This window comes from Chlamydotis macqueenii, chromosome 2 (assembly GCF_036417535.1).
Source record: "Chlamydotis macqueenii isolate bChlMac1 chromosome 2, bChlMac1.mat, whole genome shotgun sequence".
In the NCBI taxonomy this organism is placed as follows: domain Eukaryota; kingdom Metazoa; phylum Chordata; class Aves; order Otidiformes; family Otididae; genus Chlamydotis; species Chlamydotis macqueenii.
This window is the reverse complement of record NC_141557.1, coordinates 34229448-34251711: the sequence shown is the minus strand read 5'-3', so window position 1 is coordinate 34251711 and position 22264 is coordinate 34229448. Positions and strand designations below refer to the sequence as shown.

The 22264-nt window shown below is 38.6% G+C and overlaps 1 protein-coding gene across 1 annotated transcript in view; it reads right to left on the bottom strand.

The window, feature by feature from the left end:
• Positions 1 to 6960: 6960 nt before the first annotated feature.
• STK31 (serine/threonine kinase 31) overlaps positions 6961 to 22264 on the bottom strand; it is a 38558-nt gene continuing 23254 nt past the window's right edge. Inside the window, exons 12-23 of the mRNA XM_086740430.1 lie at positions 22073 to 22189; positions 20974 to 21093; positions 20352 to 20483; positions 19227 to 19328; positions 18179 to 18259; positions 17697 to 17822; positions 16908 to 17033; positions 16560 to 16646; positions 15567 to 15716; positions 13704 to 13829; positions 11655 to 11723; positions 6961 to 7143 (exon numbers count right to left, since the gene is read on the bottom strand). Of these exons, the coding sequence (XP_086596556.1) occupies positions 6961 to 7143; positions 11655 to 11723; positions 13704 to 13829; positions 15567 to 15716; positions 16560 to 16646; positions 16908 to 17033; positions 17697 to 17822; positions 18179 to 18259; positions 19227 to 19328; positions 20352 to 20483; positions 20974 to 21093; positions 22073 to 22189 (1419 nt within the window). The remainder of the gene's footprint in view (positions 7144 to 11654; positions 11724 to 13703; positions 13830 to 15566; positions 15717 to 16559; positions 16647 to 16907; positions 17034 to 17696; positions 17823 to 18178; positions 18260 to 19226; positions 19329 to 20351; positions 20484 to 20973; positions 21094 to 22072; positions 22190 to 22264) is intronic.

Genomic DNA, 22264 nt, shown 5'->3' with positions numbered 1-22264 from the left:
GTAATGTATCTTTACCTACCTACCTGTCTAAAGACTGATCCTTTCTGTAGAGCTTGTCAAACTTCAAAATTATTTCAGTAGGTGACAAGTACTGTTGCCGGCATGGTACCTAAAAAGAGGGGACACTCCAAAACAAATCACATCACTTGAGGACTTTAAACTGAAAGTGAACTCACAGAGCGTAATGAAAATATTATATTTTCTCTAATTAAATTAGAGACATCAACCGTTCAAGGGCCTGACAGTACTTCTGTGGTAGCACTGACATCAGGTTAAGCAAATGCTGATTGCTTCCTGCTTAAGCCAGCCCAGGATCGCTCTGTGTCTCTGCACTGCTCTGTGGTGGTAGGTCACCTTCCACAAATGAACAAATGCATTCCCAAACAGTTTCAACAAAGTATAAATTCTAGGTTGAGGCAGCTGTTGTTTGATAACCTGAATGGCTTAATCAGCAAGTGCTCCACTGAAGCACGCGAAGTTGTTTCGCACATCTAAGAGGTCAGAGGGACAGATTTACCACGTGTATGTAGGAACAATCAGACCCGCATTCTCTCCTGCGACTAAGGTGAGACAAGACAATTCTGCCATCTTACTGTTGAGCTATTTATCTGATGACACACTAAAAAAAGAAACGAATAGACTTATGAATCATAAAATGATACTAACTGCAGTGGATGATGACATTCATGACTCAGGCTACTAAGATTACCATGTTCCAAATTATACTACTTGCATTTCTTTTATGTATTCCTTTGCAACTAGTATAATTTGTAGTTACCATCAATTAAATGACAGTCATAAATGGAACTTCTAAAAGATAAAAAATGAATCGTGATGTTGAGCCAAAAAGCAAATAAAAATGTCAAAAGATTAACTTTGTAAATGCCCTGAGGCATAGGATTAAGATATTAACACAACATGCCGGTCTATCAGTACACTTTGACTAGAAAATATTTTACATTTTCAACAAACCACGTTCAGCATTTTGGCCCATCTAACAGCACCAACAGGTTGTTTCCTGCCACTCTGTTCTTGCAGAGGACTAAAGTAGTAATTTGTTGTACAGTCAGGACCAGCAGGAAATAATACTGCCGCTTACGCTGTGAAATAGTGTACAGGTGGTATGTGTAGACACTACGAAGTACACTTCAGATGTACTTCTTAGAACAACTTTGAGTGCACATCTCTTAAGCTTCCTATCAAAACCTGTCTTTTTTTAGAGAGACATTCACTGAAAGAGAAATACCCAAGAAGGAAAAAGTGGTGTTCAAAAAACCAAGTGAGTGGTATCCAGTATCTCCCCAAGCTCCCCACACCATTTCTGTCTCCAGCAGTGGGAGCAGATGACTAAGTAAGAGTGAGGTTTTTGATCCCATCTTTAAAGATCAGCTGCTTCCCTAGTATAACAATGGGGCAAGATGCAGCACACATCTAGACGGGGCTGGAAGCCTGTTATTAGGTTGGAGGGAAAAAAAAAAGGCTGCTCCGTGACAAATCCCCGCAGCGTACCCAAACGATCGGTCTCACATTTTTTGCAGATTAGCAGTCACGTTATTTGCAAATGGTACCATGAAGGAAACAACAGTGTCTCCAAGAGAACACCAGCACCAAACCATTCTCACCCTCTACAATAGTGACGTTTGTAGAGACAACGTAAGGAATTACGTACTGAAATACAAAGGCTGTTGAGTCATAGTGACTGAACTATGAGGCCCCGATAGCAAAAGATGTCCCAAGAATTTAACAGCTTTGCAGATACATCACTGTAATACAACAAAGTCAAACTCTAGTTAACAAAATATTTCAAAGGAGTATTAGGAAAAGGCCATTAATGTAAACATACTCGTCCAACAACAACAACTTTGAGATATTTCTTTCTTTGATGTGATGTGCTGCAAACTGTGGCCCTAGATAACAGTTGGGAGAGTTGAGCAGCCCTGTGGAGAAACACTTGGGGGTACTGATGGATGAAAAACTGGACATGAGCCAGCAATGTGTTCTCACAGCCCAGACAGCCAATGGTATCCTAGGCTGCATCAGAAGCAGCGTAGCCAGGTGATCGAGGGAGACGATTCTGCCCCTCTACTCCGCTCCCATGAGACCCCACCTGCAGTACTGTGTCCAGCTCTGGAGTAGTCAGCACAGGAAAGACATGGACTTGCTGGAGCGGGTCCAGAAGAGGGCCACAAAAACAATCAGAGGGCTGGAGCACCCCTCCTATGAGGACAGGCTGAGAGAGTTGGGGCTGTTCAGCCCGGAGGAGGTTCCAGGGAGACCTTACAGCGGACTTTCAATACTTAAAGGGGGCCTATAAGAAAGATAGGGACAAAGTTTTTATAGGCCTGTAGCAACAGGAGAAGGTATAATGGTTTTAAAATAGAAGGGAGTAGATTTAGATTAGATATAAGGAAGAAATTTTTTACGACAAGGGTGGTAGAACACTGCCACAGGTTGCCCACAGAGGTGGTGGATGCCCCATCCCTGGAAACACTGAAGGCCAGGTTGGACGGGGCTCTGAGCAACCTGATCTGGTTGGAGATGTCCCTGCTCCTTGCAGGGGGGGTTGGACTGGATGACCTTTGAAGGTCCCTTCTATGATAACTTGAAATGTATCCAGACACTACAAAATTCAATATGCAAGTACAAGAATATACACAGAAGTACAGAGAAAACAGGTAGCCAATCCTTGGGACAACGTAGAAGTTAAAAACAGACAAACAAAATGTTATAACTAGGTTTAAAAAAAAAAAAAAAGAAAGAAAGAAAAAAAACACCTTTACAGAGGAAAGGTGACAGCTGGAAGAACAAATGAACAACAGCTCCACCTGTTGCTGGCAAGGACAAGGATAAAACTTACAGGCAGACTGATGAGCTTGCAACAACTGCACACTCACAACACAAACACTGGCAACAACCAGCCTTCAAAAAGAGGTTGGCATTGCTTTTGTGGAATCATCATTTTGACAGTTATCTTAAATTAGGAGAAGGAAGAAAAGTTGCTATGGAGCAGATCTGTATTTCCCCAACAACAGACTTCAACTGTAAACAAAGTCCTATGAAGGAAAAAAAAAATATTTTTCAAATAAAACCAATTGCCTCCACCTGCATCTCACATCAAGGTCAGCAGGCTTTTACGTTGGAGTATTCATCCAGCTTTCATCACAGTAAATGGACGAAAGCATCTTCAATCTATTTGCTCCGAAGGAATTCTCCTGGTTTCTCTCCTTAGGGAGACAGGATCGATTCTGTAAACTGAAAGTGTGATACTTGTACATGACTAAATCCTCAGAGTCGTGCTGGCTATATACACTTATGGTGTTCGTGACTTTTACACTGCACAAGGCTTCTTGCGTGTTTGTTCTGTGTTTCAGCTGGCAGGACTTGCACAGCATGCAATTTACCACAGTTCATGCAAACACAGTGTAAAAATTTCTAAGTCAGTGTGCTAATTACCACTTAAAATCCTTCTCTTGAACGTCAAGACACTCAAAAGACCATCTACTGCATACACAACTCTTTTATATTCTCCTTCAAGAACTGCTCTTGGGTCTACTCTACTCCTGCCTTGGCAAGGCAAGGTGGGGGAGCTGGAAATAACTTAAGCCACCACAGGGTACAGAAGGCAACACTATGGAGAACTTGCATTTTACAGATTTTCAGGTTCTGGTAACACCACAACAGACTGCCTTTGAGAGCAAGAGAGAAACCTTATTACCAGAGCAAGGACAGGAAACAGAATAAAAGTTCTAAAGAAGTTGGTTACAAAGAGAAACTGCAGCAATGCATGGAGAACTCAGTAAGTGGTGGAGAGGAGGTTACAAGTGTTCCCTCAGGTCTTGGAACTGACTACATGCAACCATGTACTGATTGCAAGGCGGTAACATGCACTTCAATAGCACCAGCATCCTATGCCACATCTGGGAGAACAGAAAATCCAAGACACACCTGGTAAGGGCAAAATCTGCTGTTTCATCTAGAAGAATGTCATCTTGCATTTCAAAGCCCCATGGCTCACATGCACCATCTTCCACTTCAAACAAGGACTCTTCCTCCAGAGCTGTCAAGTCTGTCAGTATCCAGTAGACTGACGCCAGGCAGTACAGCTCTTAACTGCGCTGAAACATCAGGCTATCAAGTTGAAAAAGCAGATCATAAAGAAGCCAGAGGGGTCCTAAACTGATGGATTAAACGCATAATAACATGCCCAGGATACAAAAAACTTTTGGTCCACACTGGGACTGCTGAGATGAGACAGAACCGGACCACTCTGCTTGATCATGCTATCAATCAGTAAGATTGCAGGGAAGTTGAATAGCTGGAGGTTCACAAGTGTAGAAACACGTGTTGGAGTTTTGGCAAGCTTCCCCAGCTCTGCTGTAGCGCAAGTGGAAGGGGGGCCCACCCACAGGCCTCAGGCAGCTAACTAGCTACTGGCAAACACCGCAGGGTGACAAATACAAACCAACATCACATCTTCACCTAGCAGGGCAAATCTTGTTTCTCTCCAGCTGTTGGTAATATACCTTGCAGCTCTAGCACTTACTTAGATGCCAGAAAAAAAAGGGATAATAAAATACAGTACAAAGAAACATTCCAATTCCAACAGTTTTAACTTGGAAAGATACTTCTACATGGTGTGATCTTATTGCAGCCCCCAAATCTAAAGCTGCCCAACTGCTGCCCCTAAAGGTCCCCCACCAATCTGGTCTGTGCAAGGACACTGCTCAAAACTGCAGAATGCTGGTACCAAGGAAGAGTGAGGTAAGTTTCATTTGGGCTTCTTAAAAAAGCAGCAAGTAAGGAGAGAGACCATTCCAACCTCCCTTCTCTATTCTCCAAGTACCCATCTTCTAGCCAGAAGAGATGCAGCTGAAAAAGATGTGTCTCCAACTAAACAGCAGGCAGTCCATTACCATGGATTACTATTCAGCTTTGGCAGAACAGGTGTGGAACATGATCCTGAATCAACCTATTTTCTTAAGGCCTCCCCCAAGTAAGATATTAAAAGAAAGTCAGTGCTACAAAATTACCACAGAAAATGTCAAATGAGAAACAGACAGACATGGTGACACTAAGACTGTAATCAACATTTAATTCAAATAGAAAAGCTGTCTCATATCCTGACACTTGTATGTACCAAGAGGTTTCAAAAGTTTTATTGTCCCTTTAAAAAAAAAAAAAAACCCCAAAAAAAAACAAATTAAAAAATCCATCTCATGTGCTAGGTTCCACATGTAAAAATCGTATTACTTACAGCTGGTAAAGAGATTCTGAGAGACAGCAATTTTTTTAATCAAGCATACAGAGAATTCTGCCTTCCGAAAACCAAGAAGGCTCAGCAATTTGGAGATTTAGGAAGTCTGCTTTAGGTTTCGTGGACCGTGGACCAGGAAAATTGGGCAAAAATTTATTCTAAATATACAAGACACAGCATGACACAAAAAAATTAGGTTAGTCTTCTAACCTCTACCCAGGGTTTAACATTAATTAAAATTAAAGTTAACCTTTTATTAACAGTGAAAGACTGCAATCAGTATTTGGAAAGCATCCCATGAAATTGCTAAACTGTTTATTTTCACTGACAAAAACCAAGGTATTATTCTTCTGTGATTATTATAATGAAAATATTTATCACACGAACCAAAAATGCTACATAAAAAAGTATTTTTAACAAAGGTTTTGCAATCATTTGTTATAGATATGTTACAGAAATTTAAAATCATTACCATTTAATGAAAAAAAAAGATGAAGCATCTTACAAGCTATTCCATATAAAAAACTAATTGATTTAAGGATGGAAAATCAAGTCTAATATCAGAGATGGATCTGTCAAGGTGGTATATTCTATCCACTGTGGTCAGTATTATTCTACCTGAGGGCTCCCCAATTCCCCTAGCGCTGCTTCTTGCCCAGTACATTTTGACACTCTTCATCCAACAACATGCAGCTTCGATAATTCCTCTACAAAATACTAATCTGCCAACAGCACTGTCCAAGAGCAACACCCAGAGGCTAAATATATTGCTACAGCAGCTCTGCACATTTTGACCTGTTTCTTTCTCAGAAGAAAGGAAAACCTTCATGAAGATAAGCAACAATTTCCTGTAAAATAAAAAGCTGACAAAACTCTTTCAATGGTAACGTTAACAGCAAGGTGTTGCTGGCAAACCAACCCACTCATGAAAAACCACACCTGTATAGCTATTGTGAACAGCATTTAAGAACAGATTAAATATATATACACACTTAATGTGGAGCAAATAAGCAGTAGTTTCTGCACGTGTGTGTGTGCGCGCGTGCGTGTGTGTATGTGTAGTATATTAGTTGGCAGCAGCACTGCAAAGGAGCAACTAGAAGGATGCCAACTCTCTAGAAAGCCAATTGCATTTTTCAAACACAGAAAGACAAAAGAGACAGGCTGCTCTCCATTTGCTTTACCAATTGTCAAAGTATGTCTTTTTTTCTTAAATCTTGACGGCAGTTGCTGTAGGAACAACTTGGCTACACAAGAACAAAAAGCCTCCAGCAAAAAAGTAACACCCTAGAGCATCTTTAAGAGGAACATATTATCTGGAATCACAGCAAGAAGAGGCATAGAAAATTGGATGCAAAACCAAGCCACTAAAGCTTCATCTTAAAGATCTCTGGCATCTAACAAGACCATCCTCTGTAAATTTTAAGCCTACATAATGGACAAAGAAAAAGGCTGACAAAATAAGAACACAATCAGTAACATCATATTTATACCCCCCAAACAGTTATTTAGAATAAAATGTACTTAAAAGAAAATGCAGTGAAGATTTTGTAATCACAAAACATGACTGCCCCTACCAAATCTTTTATACTTTGAGATTTCAGATCAGGACAATGATTTCAAAAAAACAAACAACAACAGAAGCCTCAAACATCTGATGGAAAAGTTCCTCATCTATTGAGTAGTGTTTGCTCCATTCTCCTCAGTTAATCCCATTTTTCATCTATCTTCTCAGAATCATGTTCTTCACATGGCTCATGCTCTTCACCTGGTTGTGGTGAAACTGGAATCGCATCAACTACAAGGAAGCAATCATCCCTCAGCACCTGCTCAGCTGTCAGTCTGTTACAGCAGAACAACTTCAGGAGAAGAGATTTAACATTATCATCCTGCAAACGGAGGGAGAAGGATTTCATCAGTAAGCAAAACAAACTTGATTACAAATAACAACCAAGCATTTGATGAACATACCTTATAAGTTGCTTAGGGCCCAAAGCCCTTACAAAACATTGTACCATAGCATGCCCGATGGTCTGCCACACTTTGACAGTCATAATGCTCACTAGCAACAAAATAAAGGCAAGTGTTCAGCATCAGGTCTGTCAATTGGTGCCAGCAGATTTCACAGAAGAGCATGAGTTGCTATATTTGAAAATACAAATTCACTGAACTGCTACAAATTAGAGAAATACTGAAGTTGGTCTTTCTACTGAGAAGGAACAACAGATGCCATTCACCTTCTAAAACTTCATCTTTTATCATATTGCTTTATCTCTCTACAAGACCACGGCGGGGGGGGGGAGAGGACAGGACCAAAGTAACAGGCTCTAAATCAACAGCAGCTATTTTGCTATTAACCCATCACTTACACTTAGGCTCTTTGGATTTATCAGAAGGGATTATGTGCCTAAATGCTTAGCACATTAACAGTCCTAGAATCCATACACCAAACAAAAACACAGCTGCTACACATATGCATAAATATAAGCTGTTGAGAGAGGAAGAGCACACACTGGATTTGGACAAGGGGACGGCAAGGAATACAATTTTAAATGCTGATCTAGAGATTTAGATTACCAAAACTCAACGGGAACAGAATGTTCTCATAGGAAGGCTTGCTTCTTCACAGTCTCTAAGCCAGCAACACCTCTGACCAGGGTCAATAAAACCGCAAAGCACAAGATACGTGTACACCTCTCACCTATTCCCATTTCACCCACACAGAAGAATCACTGTGATGCAAAGGAATGTACACAAGTAGTCAAAAATTTGAAGACACGAACAAGCAATTTCCAACTCTTCCATTGATAATCAGAGTGACTCTGGACAACGAGCCACTCCCCAAATAATCTGAAATCTAGGTGAAAGGATGAGATCTGAAAACTGTCCATCTCATAGGCATAAAGGATTATTAAATGTTTATAAAACATTTTAAATGCTCAAAGGAAAATCTCTAGTTAAGAAGATCCAAACACGCGCAGTGAAATCAAGAGTGAACCATGACTACAACACTTCTTCTGCAAAATTCAAAGTGAAGAAAGTCTGTGCATTTAAAGAGCCTGAAATGCTTTGTACTTGTACATGTGCATTTCATGAAACCATCAAATGCCTGTCAACAACAAATATCCCCTTCTCAACATCTTCTTGGACTAAGGAAACTCAAAATTGATTCCACAAGGAACAATGCTGTAGGAAAACATTTCATCACATGTACTCCACTTCCCTATGTTTGCTCTTATTTGCCTTTTTTAAAAAAAAATATGCAAGACTGGACACTGAAACACACTGAACACTGAAGCTTGGCATGGCTAAATGAGTGGCTACAGGATCTTACCTCTAATCTTTGCTTTTCCTCAACAGCTAGCTAACATAAATATCCCTTTTCTAAAGCTTAAAGTTATTTTCCTGTGGCAATTTTACATTTGCTAAAAACAAAAAAAATTTTACTAGTTGCAAGTCTGCAATTCCTCAGGGCACGAGACAGAGATGGAATGGAAATTATCAGCCTGTCAAGAGCCTACAGATGGGCATGGAGATTAATTCTGAATAAGCTGATTATAGATAAAGCACTTAAAAGCAAAATAGATTTTCCTCAAGAACTGGGACAAGGATTAACAGTCAGAGGTCTAAAAGATTCCCCAAGAAACAGCTGAAATATATTTATTAGTATTACATTTCCTAGTAAAACCCTCATGTGTGCTCCTGTGCACTGCAGGCAGCACAGATTGCTTTCCAGCAGACTTGGTGGCTGGTGCACGTGCGTGCACATGCCTCCAGGATGAATCCTTAAAAACTGTCAACAATGATATACTGATTAGGAGTGTATCATCTGACAAGGTCAAAATCAAATCCTGCTTCTTTTCATCAGGGAAAAAAAGTTAAAGAAACTTGCTCTTATTAAAAGTCACAAAATTAATTAATCCCTGCTAAGAACAATAATGGCTAAATTCATTAATTGTCCTTAAGATGCAAACAGCTGTTGTATTTCAGAACATACCTGGTACAGAAGAACACCGAAGAACACAGAAGTACAATACCCTGAAGCTGGCCATTTAAACTTTGATTTGCATACTTCAGACCTTATTCATAAAACATTATCACAGCAGAAATTTCATGGAAAACAGAAGTTAACAACTTTTAATGTCCCAAGAAATCTTTTCTACTTCCTTGGACAATTAATTTTCCCTTATGCATGACAAAGTTCAGTTTTTCAATAACTAAGGATTATTATGCAAAACCCTGAATGATGCACTGGGCAGACTGTTCTGCACGAGTTTTGTGGAATCCATTTAAAACCCCACAGTTAGCTGTAATGGTGGATCACAAAGTGTTGAATCTTCTTTCCGATAGTATTGTGCATTTCATAAGATTAATTTAATTTTTAATAAGAAACCATGCAACTATAATGATAATAAACACCATTTACACAATCACCTCCCTGCTTAAATGCTGCATTTTTTTTTTGCACGGTAGTGTCACACTGGAAATAATTTTGCATATGGATTTGGTAGATAGTCCTGTGCTTTATCAGTAATGCTTTCATCACTGGAGAACATTGTTGAAATGAAGTTATTAAAAGACATACTGTAGAGGAGAAGAGTCATCTAGTAAAACAAGACTATTTACACTACTGTGTGATGCACTGATACACAAGATACCCTGCCTGGACACTGGAACCACTACAACTGTGTTAGATTGGTACTGTATCATGACAGTTTCTTAACCTAAACACAGGAAACAGGATACACTAAGCTCAGTATGAACACAATTCTAGTAAATCTAGACCAGCTTTAACCCCATGCTTCCTAGGTGTCTCCATAAAGCAGGTAAATCATTAATGTGCAAGTATAACCAGCAAAGAAGGACTTAATATGAAGGTTTCTTCTGCCCTTGACAAAACTACTTTAATTCATGTGACCAGGAGCAACTCCACTGCTTTGTTTTCTACTTTTCCATTTAAAGTATTTTTCTACTTTTCTGAAAATATGGAGATTAACCTCTAACTCTTCCCTATATTCCGTAGAAAATTCTATCCATAACCTAAGACTTAACTCAAAAGCTAAATATTAAAAAATCTGCAAGCAGGTGACTAACAGTCTAAAGCTTTATTTAAGGACTTTCATGGCCTTCTAGATAAAGTAGCAAGCTCTCACTTAAAGAAAGATCAACAGAACAAGCATAATATGAGAAGTAGTCCACACAGATTAAAAAACACAAGGGTAATCCACTCAAGGGAGATGGGAGGGACACAGGACAAGAACAAAGCTGTCTGTAACAAGACAGGCGGAAGTACAACAAAAAGTATGATGCAGAAACAGTCTGGGAAGGTCAGTGATTTGAAAAAGGTCCATAAAACTTCTAGTGAATTTCTTTGAACTATATATGGTAGCATGTCTTTTGTTATTCCAGCTTTTAGAAGGAGGTAAAGGAATTGCCTGTAGCAAAGGTAGAAGAGGTTGAAAGTAGGCAAGAAAAAAGGTCAGAAGGCCAGAAGGCTGAAAGTTTATGGGAAAGAGAGTTACAGAAGAAAATAAACCCACGGAAAGGCAACTGCTCAGGCAACTAAGGCACACAGAGAGAAGGCCATAAAGTTATCTTCTTATGATTAACAACCATGAGATAGATAAGTTAGCGAAGGACCGACTTCAAAGCTGAAGATCTAAGCTGGGAAATATGAAGGCACATAGGTCTACTTATTCTCAAATAGTCACCGAGACACAGATAAGCTTCAAAAAAAGGACTGAAAATAGAATGCAAGGTGACAACAGTTGCTGGCATACAGTGGACAGAGAATAACAGTTGAAGAGTAGAAAGAATGAAAGCAGCAACACACATTCATATCATGCAGGGTCCACTTATATCTGTGCATTTGTTTCAGAGGCACCGGAAAGTGTTTCACACAAAAAAAAAGCAGCAAACCAAAGAATAAAGGGTACAAAACACTTTTACAACTACATTGAAGTGATTAAAATGGAATTTGGTTGTTTTATGAACACTAAAGCACTGAAATCATTATGTAGAAAGACAGATGAAAGTCAACTTTCCTGACTTCAAAAAAGACAGGTACCTAATTCAAATACCTCCTTTGAGGCTGAACTTCGATGACTTATTCCCCAAGTCTGTAACTTGGTACCATTCAATTAATAGATATCTGTGAAGAAGATGCTCCTCCTGAGGTTGGAGTTAAATATTTAAGAAAATTCCGGGTTTTTTTAAACTTCTCAAACACCATTTTATTTGTGCATGCTAGTCAGAATTATCCAAATACTCAATTAAGAACATTTTCTTAATGCTACATTTACAATGAAGAGTTTGACTTTAAAAAAAAAAATAAAATAAAACCTATTAACCACTCCTAAACAAGAGCAGTCTCATCTTCCTCACCTGACAATTAACATACCTTGACAAGCACATCCACCTCAGGTGTTCCATCTTCTTTTATGCCAAACGCCTGGTTTCGAACACAAAGCTGCAAATGAAAAGATACATCATGCATAACACTGTTGATTTTTTTCCCTTTAGTTTTAACAAAACCAAAAATCAGTCACGGACATTACAGGTTTCAAGTGAAAATGGATTGTTATGTGAAAATGGCAGGGAAAGGCTTTTTCCCTAATTTCACAGTAAGATAAAACAAGCAATGGGCTCAAGTTCCCCTTTACACAGAAACAAAGGGAAAAAATAATCAGAAGAAACTTTTAGAGGTCAAAAGAAATAGGCTTTTTAAAATATGACTCAAAGTCCATGCTCAAGCTGTACATTTAATTATATAATCCTCTTTAAGAAATGCTGAGGGGTAAGTGCACTCTAACAGACAAACGTGGACTCTGCACGCATAAACAAAGTAAAATTTCCCCAGTCTTTACTGTTGCCTAGGACCATGCCAGAGTACAGCATTTTTCAAAACCCTGCCTGCAGGTTAAGCTGAAAACGCCTCTATTCTGAACAATTACATAGATAGCAAAAGGAAGCACATGTTCAGTCAGTGCTGGGTCCTTGTGACACAGATCCACAGAGAACTCTGAAAATCAGTCTCAATTTTTTAAGTGGCACCGCTGCTTAATGAGATGGAACACAATTTCAGATGGCCATCGTGAAACTGGCAACTGTCAAATATAATACTAACAGTTGAGCTACAATTTTCCATCAAATGATCAACACAACACCAAGTCAGAGCTGAAGATTAGTTACATGTGGATTAGTCTGAAATTCAGCTGGCAAAATCAAATGAGGTTTCAGAAGAATGCCGATCTCGCTGCATTCCAGATACTCTCTTCAAGCAGAGACAGCCATTTTGTAAACAGACTTTGTTTCTCCTTTTTTTTTTAACTCTCCACCCCCACTTCTACTTGTAAAACTTTTTTTCTAGAAGATACGAAGATCTGAAGGGTAGTACTTAAAGTGTTCTAACTAAATCGTACCACATTAATAAATTATAAACATCTGATATTAAGCTACAGTGTAGTTCATCTATTTAAGCAGAAAAATTACTTAATTTTAAGCAATTGCTTCCTAAATTGTGAATAAAACATAATCAAGACTGACTTTTATATGAACCAGCTTCATCTTCTCAGCACAGGTAACTGACAACGGCTATCTATCAACTTGCAGTTTCCACCTCTGTCAGTAAGTGTTTTTAAGATGCTACAGCACAGAAGGGATTACGGAAGCCGTCACAGCACAGCTGATGGAACTACCAGTGTTTCCCAGGAAGACCTCCACGTACCTGGAGCTCCAACCGGTACTCAGTGAACCGGTTCCAACAAATCAAGCACTCACAGAAAATCACTGCCTGGGAACATCAGCACTTGCTGGGTAGCTCGTGACTTTTCAAGTCTGGGAGATCTGAAGTTTTCCCATTCAGAATACATGGCGCTGACACCCTGGTCTGGGGAGGCAGCAATACAGCGCCAGAAGACAAAAAGGAGATGGAAGAGATGCTGTACAACACACCTCCTAACACAGGAAAGTAGATTGCTTTCTCCTCCCTGGCCTAACACGCACTAAGAAACAAAACACCTAAGCACTGTTGCCAGCAACAACGCATATGACAGTCCCCTCCTTGCCTTCATCATCCCTCTCTTTTGATTTGGGCAATTCCTTAGGGGCAAGGTCACAAAAAAAAAAAAAAGAAGAAAAAAAAAAGGCTCAAAAGGAATAAACAGGAAGTGCAGTAAAAACTGACAATCCACAGCATGAGGAACAAAAGCATAATTTTTCTTCATATTACTGCACAAATTACATTGTGTATTTTATAGAAAAAAAATTACTGGTTTCTGCCCATAATTGTAGCTCCCATTCGTTCCCCACTTACTACTCAGTTGAAAATATGAAGACTTATTTTGCCAAAATAGTTCAAAGTAGCACCTGGAGACAACATTAATGGCTCTTTACAAACGCACTACAGTTCATAATATTACTAGAAACTCTCCCACAAGCCATAACATACCCAGAACAGGAGGCAGCCATAAGCATACATGTCAGAGGCTGGAGAAGGTGGCTGTCCCATTTTCAGTTCAGGAGAAACTAAGCTCAGGGTACTGACAACCATACTGTTTGCTGCAGCACGTTGCTCCTACGGGGGAAAAAAGTTGCACCTGTAATTTCAAGCAAGACTGACAGCATATCGAAGCAGATGTATCTCCCTTTCCCTTTTGATGTGTCAGACAACTTTACCATAGCATTCAGTGCTGACCCAGACTGAAATGTAAAATCCTCCTTTAACTGATCACAAAAAAGCGGTGTGTAAAGGAAAAAAAAAAAAAGAGGTAACGTCACACATGCAGCATCTGTAACTGTAATAGAAGAGTAAGGATGGCAGATTTAACTCCATACTAAAACTATTAAGCCTCATAAGGTGGTAAAGAACACAAGTTGCAAAACTTCTCAAATAAGAAAAAAAAACAAATCAGATATTAAAATATATTCAGCAGTATTTTGGGTAACTTTAGTTCTAAAGTCCAGTTCTGCTAGCTTTGCTATTTTTTCTTTCTCTGCCATTCTGGTCTTTACCCGAAACTAGCTGCTTCCCTCCCTTCTGGTTTCGAGCATCTTTTAGGACTGCCTACTGTCAAAATAAAGGCTAGCCCCTGCGTTTCTATCCCCCCTCCATGACAGCAGTCAGCACTCGCTATAACCAGACCAGAGAAGACTGCTCTCCAGATTGCCAAGAGTGCTTGGTAACAAATCAGTTACCAGCTCCACTCATGCCTTTGTGATCATGCAGAACGTGCAAGCACTGAGCAGTACTGACAGCCCTACAGAGGGGACACAAACTGGATCCAGGCTGTGAACCACAGGTGAAACTTTCCTGCTCTATCACACATGAGCTGCCTGTTTCAGCACAGCCCATATCTGCAGGGAGGAATAAAGACAGAGATGGTCTTCCTCAGCTCCTGCAATTTTCACAATGACACATCCATACCGAGTATGATCTTCCAGAAAATTCATTTGTCAAAAATTTTTCAAGCATCTCTCTTTAACATGTTGAAAGTTAACATTTATTTCAAGGGAAGCACACCTTGCTGTCCAAATATTTGACACTCTTAATGAGATTAACAGATGATGCATTTCTAAAGCAGAAACAAAGTTTCTCAATGAAACTTACTTTTACTTATGTTTATTATATTTTTAAAATTAATTTATATTTTAAAAATAATTAATTTATATTTAAAAATAAATGTTTTAGCTCAAATAACTTCAGTTTAGAAAGTCAAAAGGTGACTACAGAATACATACCATTATTGGAGACTTTGCTATGTAAACACAACAAATTTCTCCAGGAACAGCTATGAAATGCTTTACTACAGAAATTCAGGACTAAACCAGAGTACATCTAAATACAGGTACATGTAGGCAACATGTAAAATCCTGTTAATTTACCAAATACCACGGCAGATCAAAACACATACTAGAACCCCATTACCTGTCAAACAGAAAGGCAAAGACTTCATATGAGCTTGACTAGCCCTTCTTCAAACATGAGTTCCTACTCTCACCTCTGATGATGCTGCTTACCATCAAATATACAAGACAGACAGACAACAAACAAATACTGCAACTTCTCCTTTTTGTTCCACTGTTTTGCTGAACCACAGCCCACACTCAGTAATTCTTTTCTTCCCCTCCAAGATTAGAGTATGTTTACAAAAATTTCTAATAATAGTCAAACTGCCCAATCCTATTTAGAATAAGAAACAAGAGTCCCACTGCTGAGCACAATGTTTATCACTAAGTCTTTTAAATTGCACATAGTTGTCTGTTTTGATATGTAATTCTGACTAAAAGTCACTAAAGGATTTTTTTTTTTTACCTCTGATTTCGTGAAATCAAAGTCTCCAACGATTCCTTGATTTCGATTCACAGCAAATACATTATTTCCATGCAGAGATCCATGTACTATATTAGCACTGTGCAACGTTTGTAGACCTTGGGCCACTCCTTTCATCACTTTTAATGCCTCCTAGTGATTTAAGTTCGGTGTTTATTACAAAGATAGATATGTAAAAAACAAAGCATAGTATCAAGTAAGTTTTTGTCCAGAACTAAGACTTTTTTTTTTTTTAAGGTTTGTACACATTCGAAGTCCATTGCAATTCCATTTTATGAAGTTTTATGAAGTATGGATTAATTCCCAGTAAGATTATTATGACTTGCACAGTCAGGCGGGGGGGGAAGAAATGCAGTCACTGATTAACAAATCACTAAAACAAAAAAAAAAAAAGGAAGGGGAGGAACAAAAATAAATAAACAAACAAACAAATAAACTGCCAGAAAACAACCATGCAACATTTAAAAGTAGGTCCAAGTTAACAAACAGAACTAGAGAAAAGACCATACTGGCTTCCAGCTACTGCTTCTTTAGAAGGAATGACTATCCAAACAGCCTATACCCTGTGTGGGGAGGAGGGAAAGGAAAGAGAGGGGGATGAAGTGAGGGAAGAGATTAAAAAAAAAAAAATTATTATACACATAGGAGTCCTCTAAAACAGAAATGTCTGCCCCTGAGCATCTAACATGCTTAACTAGAGTACTTTTAAAATCTACTAGTAATATAGCTGAGGCATTAATTTCAATAAAAAAGTGTATCCAAGCAAAATCTCTTTTAGAAAGTTATAAACTACTGCCTGATCAGATGTTAAGGACGCCAGTCAGGCTACCCTGTGCAACTTTGTACAGTCACTGTCAGCCACCGAAGGAAGGACATTAGTGAAACACCATCAGCACCATAAGATACAGCAAAACAATACGAGTTCGGTTCAAAAACACAAAATAAAATGCTGATGGTCTAAGTAGCTGTACTTACCTCTAGAGTTAAAGGTGAATCAGCCTGTAAAGCTCCCAGACTTGCTCCTGGGTAGTACGGGACCATTAAGTATACCAAAGGATCAGACTTCAACAACCAAAGAAAAAAAAAAACCAAGAAAATTAAAAATAGATTGTTTCAGATATCAGGAATATTGTGAAGTTTAACATGCATTAGATGTGTGATAAATCAATTCGTTATGTTTACTAAGTACACAGTTTATCTAAACTCAGAAAATAAATATTTTTCTGATCCAATCCTCCAACTTAAAACATGTTAAAGCTTTAAGGTCCAACTGCAAGTCTTTCAGCTTAACTCAGAAATCAAGATGATCAATTTGAATCTTGCCTTGCAGAGAAGAAGGAACAAAAGTCGTAATAATCCAGATTTCTCCTTCTGCGGATCCCAAGCTCTGTGATACTTGGTAACTCTTTCTATTACTTTGGCTTCTGAGTTTACATCTACAGAGTATCCCTTAAAAACAAAAGAGATACCCAAGCTATTACTTCTAATGTCTGTAATGTTATTGCATTAAACTTTTTTTTTAATTACAGAAATGCATATTGTTGGATGCCATCAAGTAACTTCCTCTTCTACTTAACACAAAACCCAATTCCAAATGTCATAGACCGTTCCCATATTTTCTTAACTCTTAGAAAGTCTGTACCAACAAAACAGGGAGCATGTCTCTAATTTGAGAGACAATAAATCAAGTCAAAAGCAGGAAGAATATTTACAACTATGCCTCATAATACTACATCCCTTGGTTTCTCAATTGCTAGCAGACTGGTAAGAGAAGTAGAGCAAGGGAAAAGTTCTCCCTGCAAAAAGAGACAGGAGTAATGAACAGAATAAAAGGTCCACCAGATACCAGAAAGAACAGACAGTAGAGGGGAAGCACTGTTCACTACAGTAGTCCCCAAAAGAAGTGAAAAAAATCTGTAAGCAACATGGAATCAATCCAGAAGGAAAACAATGCTTCATGTTCTACAGGGCCCAAGAAAATAAAATCTGCCATCAGAAAAGGGCTGTTAAACACAAGAACATGAAAGGAACAGCAGAGTTTATTCAGAATCAGCACATTAATAACCCAATGCCTCACCTGCAGCATTAACTGAAAGCCAGTGCCAACATTACCTTTAAAAGAACCTTCTGGCCCTGAATTTCTGTACACACTAAAGGTCGCTTCATGCTCAGTTCCTTCATGGGCTCAACATCCAAAAGGTCTCGCTCCAGGCTGCATGTCAGAAGTCCGCCGGAGTTCTGAACACATGCACACACAGATATCCAGGGTAAGCGCACAGCATTTAACAGCTGGAAAGATTCAGAGGCTTCAACTACCTCTCCCCCAGTCAACTTAGCAAAGCCCAAAACCAGCTGGGACATGGTAAAAAGTTAACAGCATCTGTTACCAAGAGGCTGGCCATGATGAGGCAACTCATGAAAATGCATTCCCTGAACATCCCCCAGAAGAGGGGCAGAAGGAGGAAGAGCACAACAATGTCCAGGGTATATGTCCCCCCACATGCACAGAGGCTGTGCAGAGCACTGTTGGTGCAGAGCCTGGACAGTGTCTGCAACAATAACTGACAGTGCGTTCCGATACAACCTTTGCTTACCATATAGTTTAGAATTCCTGCTTCTGGATAAAGAAGTGGTAACTCAGGGAACCATTTCTGTGCCAAATATGTAAGCTTCTCCTAATTGAAGGAAACAAAGCCCACAGTTCAGGTCACTAGTTTCTGACAAATATAAATATACACTGATATTTGCAATGTATACCCAGGACATTCAAATGTACATTGACCATGACTGTATCTCCTTCAATAACATCATCAAAATAACAGTGCCGTTTGTTTTGGTTGTTTTTTTTTTTTAAAAAAAAAAAAAATCAGCACACACAACATGAATACAGCAGTTCAATATGGACAGATTTTTGAACGCTCTGAGGGTGGGTAGTGTTAAAGCCCCAAACAGCTCATGCACCATCAAGGAAAACATTTCATCTTTTCTACAAGAGGCTTCAGTAGGCCTAAACAAAGGAAAACAACTTCACTACAGGTAAGTGGAGGAAGATAGAAATCAATTAGTAACACAGACCAGGCCAGGATCTCATGCATCTCCAGGCCCTGCACAGCTGTAACGCTGCAAGGTAACTATTACACACAAATGCTGTGTCTGCACAGGTAGGCATTTCACCACCAAAAATCCCAGGGCCTTTCTATTCACTCACAAGGCAATGGTTTCTGATTCTTCCCTCCATATAGAGGACTTAAAGAAAGGGTGATCTCCTTCAGGATAAAAGCCTGTTTTAACCTAGTCATAAGGAAATAGTCCTCCTTCTTGCAAGAAATAGTGTCTGTCTTCAGCAACTGAGCTTAAGCTTTCAGCTGCAGTTCTTCTGGGTTGAAAACTACAGCTCACATTTTTTTTCTCATCTCACCTCCTTATGGAGGGAGGAAGAGGGGGAACATCTAAAGAAACAATGTTCAAATAGAGGTAAAATTGATCAGCCTCCATGCCTTCTCCCATGTTTCACCAAAAAAGGGCCAACTTAACATTCAACATCACAAAAATCAGATTTTTTGTTTTACCCACATTAAAGCAACTGAAATTCAGATAGGCCTCATCAGGTTTGTTTAGTTGCCTAAGCAGTTTAATACTTACATATTCTTCTTGTTCCTTGGATATTTCCTGAAGAACCCTATTTCGCAGATCAGCAATTTCCTCTTTTATTCCTGTCATTTCAAACTCACTGTAATCATCCGACTACATTAGGAATAACAAAGTTAGTGTACAGTTCTCATTCTGCTATTATACCAAACAATGACAACCTATTACATCAGGATTAAAAACCAGCTTCCATATCACAGCTCTGGAGTTGAATATATTCTCAAATGTGTATTTTACTCAGTCTCCTTCCCGGAAACCCATGAGAATCTCTTAAAATCTAATCACTGAGAAAGGTGCTCCCATTATTTATGTGACAGACCAGATGTTCTAGCCCTTTGCCTACTTGTTTCTTAAGTCGAAGAGCATTTTCTTTTTTAAATTAGCTGATCAAATACAATCATAACAGCAACATCACTCATCTACCAGCAGTGCCAGGTTTCATAATTCATTCACTTTTTTCTCCCATAAGCAGGTATTTTCCTTATGTCACTTCATTATTCAAGAATCCTTTTCCCAACGGGTTTCATTAGTGCGTCTCATTTTGAAGCTAACTGTCCCTTTACAGTGCTTAGAGACACATATGCAGATTTTTTTTTCCTTAAGCATCACCAGAATAATTAATGCGCGATCAAACAGACACCACTGAGGCTGGAGTAATATTTACATTCCTTGAACTTCTCTGAGGGATAGTGGGGAACCATGAAAACCAGAACAGACACTGACTTCTGTCACCAAAGGGGAGGTACATGCATTATTTACAAAGTAAAAACTTAAAGTAATCACACAACCAGCACAGTAAAAAGAAATGGACAAAATTGTTCATACTGTGACTAGCAACTGTGACCAGAAGGACTTAGTTAAAAGCACAATGCCATGGCTGGGGACTGAAACAGAAAAGTGGCTATGCACTGACTTTTAGGGGTTTTTCTGTTTGTTTTTTAAGTCATTCACACTTGGCCTCAGGAGCCGGTAAAAATTTCCACAGTTAAAGGCAAAATTCAGGTCAGAAAACAAACTGTTCCGTGTAGTTATCACCTGCATGGAATAGACAAAACTGGTGTTTCTAAAGTGATTTTTAAAACAACAGACAAAACCACCAACACTGTAACATTTTCATACTTCCTCAAAGTTGTTCTTTTCAACCAGCTTCCACCTTAACTGGGCCTTTAAGTTTTTCACAGTTTTCTTAATTGATAGTAAGTTCTTAATATTGGGTCTTCTATTCAGCCATTCATCAGCTTGTTTTTTGAACTAGGAGGAAAAGAGAAAAAAAATAAAATAAAGTATCAGAAAGCATTCAAGCATTTTATTTTAATATGCTTTAGTCCAATGCATTAGAGAAACTGCCCGAAACTTATCTGAATTCAGCTTTTCAGGGTCTTTCCCCAGAGAAGAGGGTTTTTATTGTGTTTTATTTTAATTATATTAACAACCTTCTGGAAAACCAACATTCTACTTAATCTCAATCCTCTTAAGTTACATATTGATTTGTAATGAATCCGTAGATTTCAGCTTCCACTACTTTGTTTTTTAAAAAAGTATCTTTGCATTTAACTAAATGAAGGTTGAGGTAATGCACAATTGCAATTCTCAAGCTTTGACCCAACCAATCTCTCATCACCAATATACTCCTAGAATTTCCTTATAGAAAGAAAAGAAGGTATCTTTCAAAAAGAAATTATGTCAGAAAGGGTTACTAGTACAGATCAACGTGACAGAAATAAATAAGGCATGAACTCACCTCAACACTGGTCAAGTATCTGTTTTGTATGACAGCAATCATACTTTGCTCCTGACGAATGTTACATGTAACTTTATTGTAAGCACTCATAACTATTCCCTTCTCTGCTTCATCATGCTTCTGGAAGATTAAAGATTGAAGAGTCATTCTTCATTTACACATACCAACGCTTAATATGTAAAACTTTCACTGAGAAATTCCATTGTTAATGGAAAAAAAAATCATTTATCAGATTCTTCTCTCTCTCAAAGAGATTCTAAAAGGGAAGTTAGCAAGTTTTGAACTCTTGTTCATTCAATTAGCATTTCTATACAAAAGTCCAATTTCATATTCCAGATGCTATGAAAGACTTTTTTTTTTTTTTTTAAGGATAGGATGGCTAAATAGACACGAAGCATTAAAGCATGCAACCATTCTTCCAAGAGAGTCACAGTTTTATCAGAGAGAGCAGACTAAACTACTGGTTTGTTGTTAGTACGATGCTACATTAGAGGACAGGTTCAACGTTTTCTGTCACAATCATTCTCTGGCATAGTAGAGGCTCTCATTGCAGAGACAATGTAAGCACCTCAAAGAGTTAGCAAAAGAGAATGGAGGAAAAGCTTATCAAAAAAGGAAGTAACTGGGGAAAAAGGCTAACACAAGCCCAGAAAAAGATTACTAGTAAGGCAAGAACATTTGTCCCATGCAAAATGAAAGTGATAAAAAACTATTCATCCCTTAAGACTGGAAAAAGTAAATTTATCCACACAATTTCACCCAGAGAAGCAATCACATTATTTTAAACAGAAACTTACTTTTCATCATCTGTATTTTCAACACAAGCACTAAAACGCAGTACTGCTTCTCTGCACATAGAGAGGGAAGAAGCAGTTTTCCCAACATTTATTAGCTAAGCCAGTGACACGTACAGCTAAGTTCCTATAACCCAAAGCAGTCCTCTGCCTGTTGCCTGGAAAACACATTCTCTTCTCTCTGGGGAGCAATGTGACTTCATCGTATTTCCCCAAAAAAAAAAAAAAAAAAAAAAGATGCTGCCTTGTAGCAAATAAACTCATCTGATAGCTTATACAGAAGTCATGACATGATTAGAACTTACATTTAAGCCAGTATCCAGTTCTTCACAAATAGCCAGCTCCACCTTCTTGAGAATTTCATCCGCATTGCCAACTACTTCCTCTAAATCTGAAGATGTTTCTGACATCACATCAAAACACTTCAAACAGGGGAAGAAAAAAAAAAAAAAAAAAAAAAAATCAGCCTTGGAACTGGAAGTAAGAAGTTAGCAAGC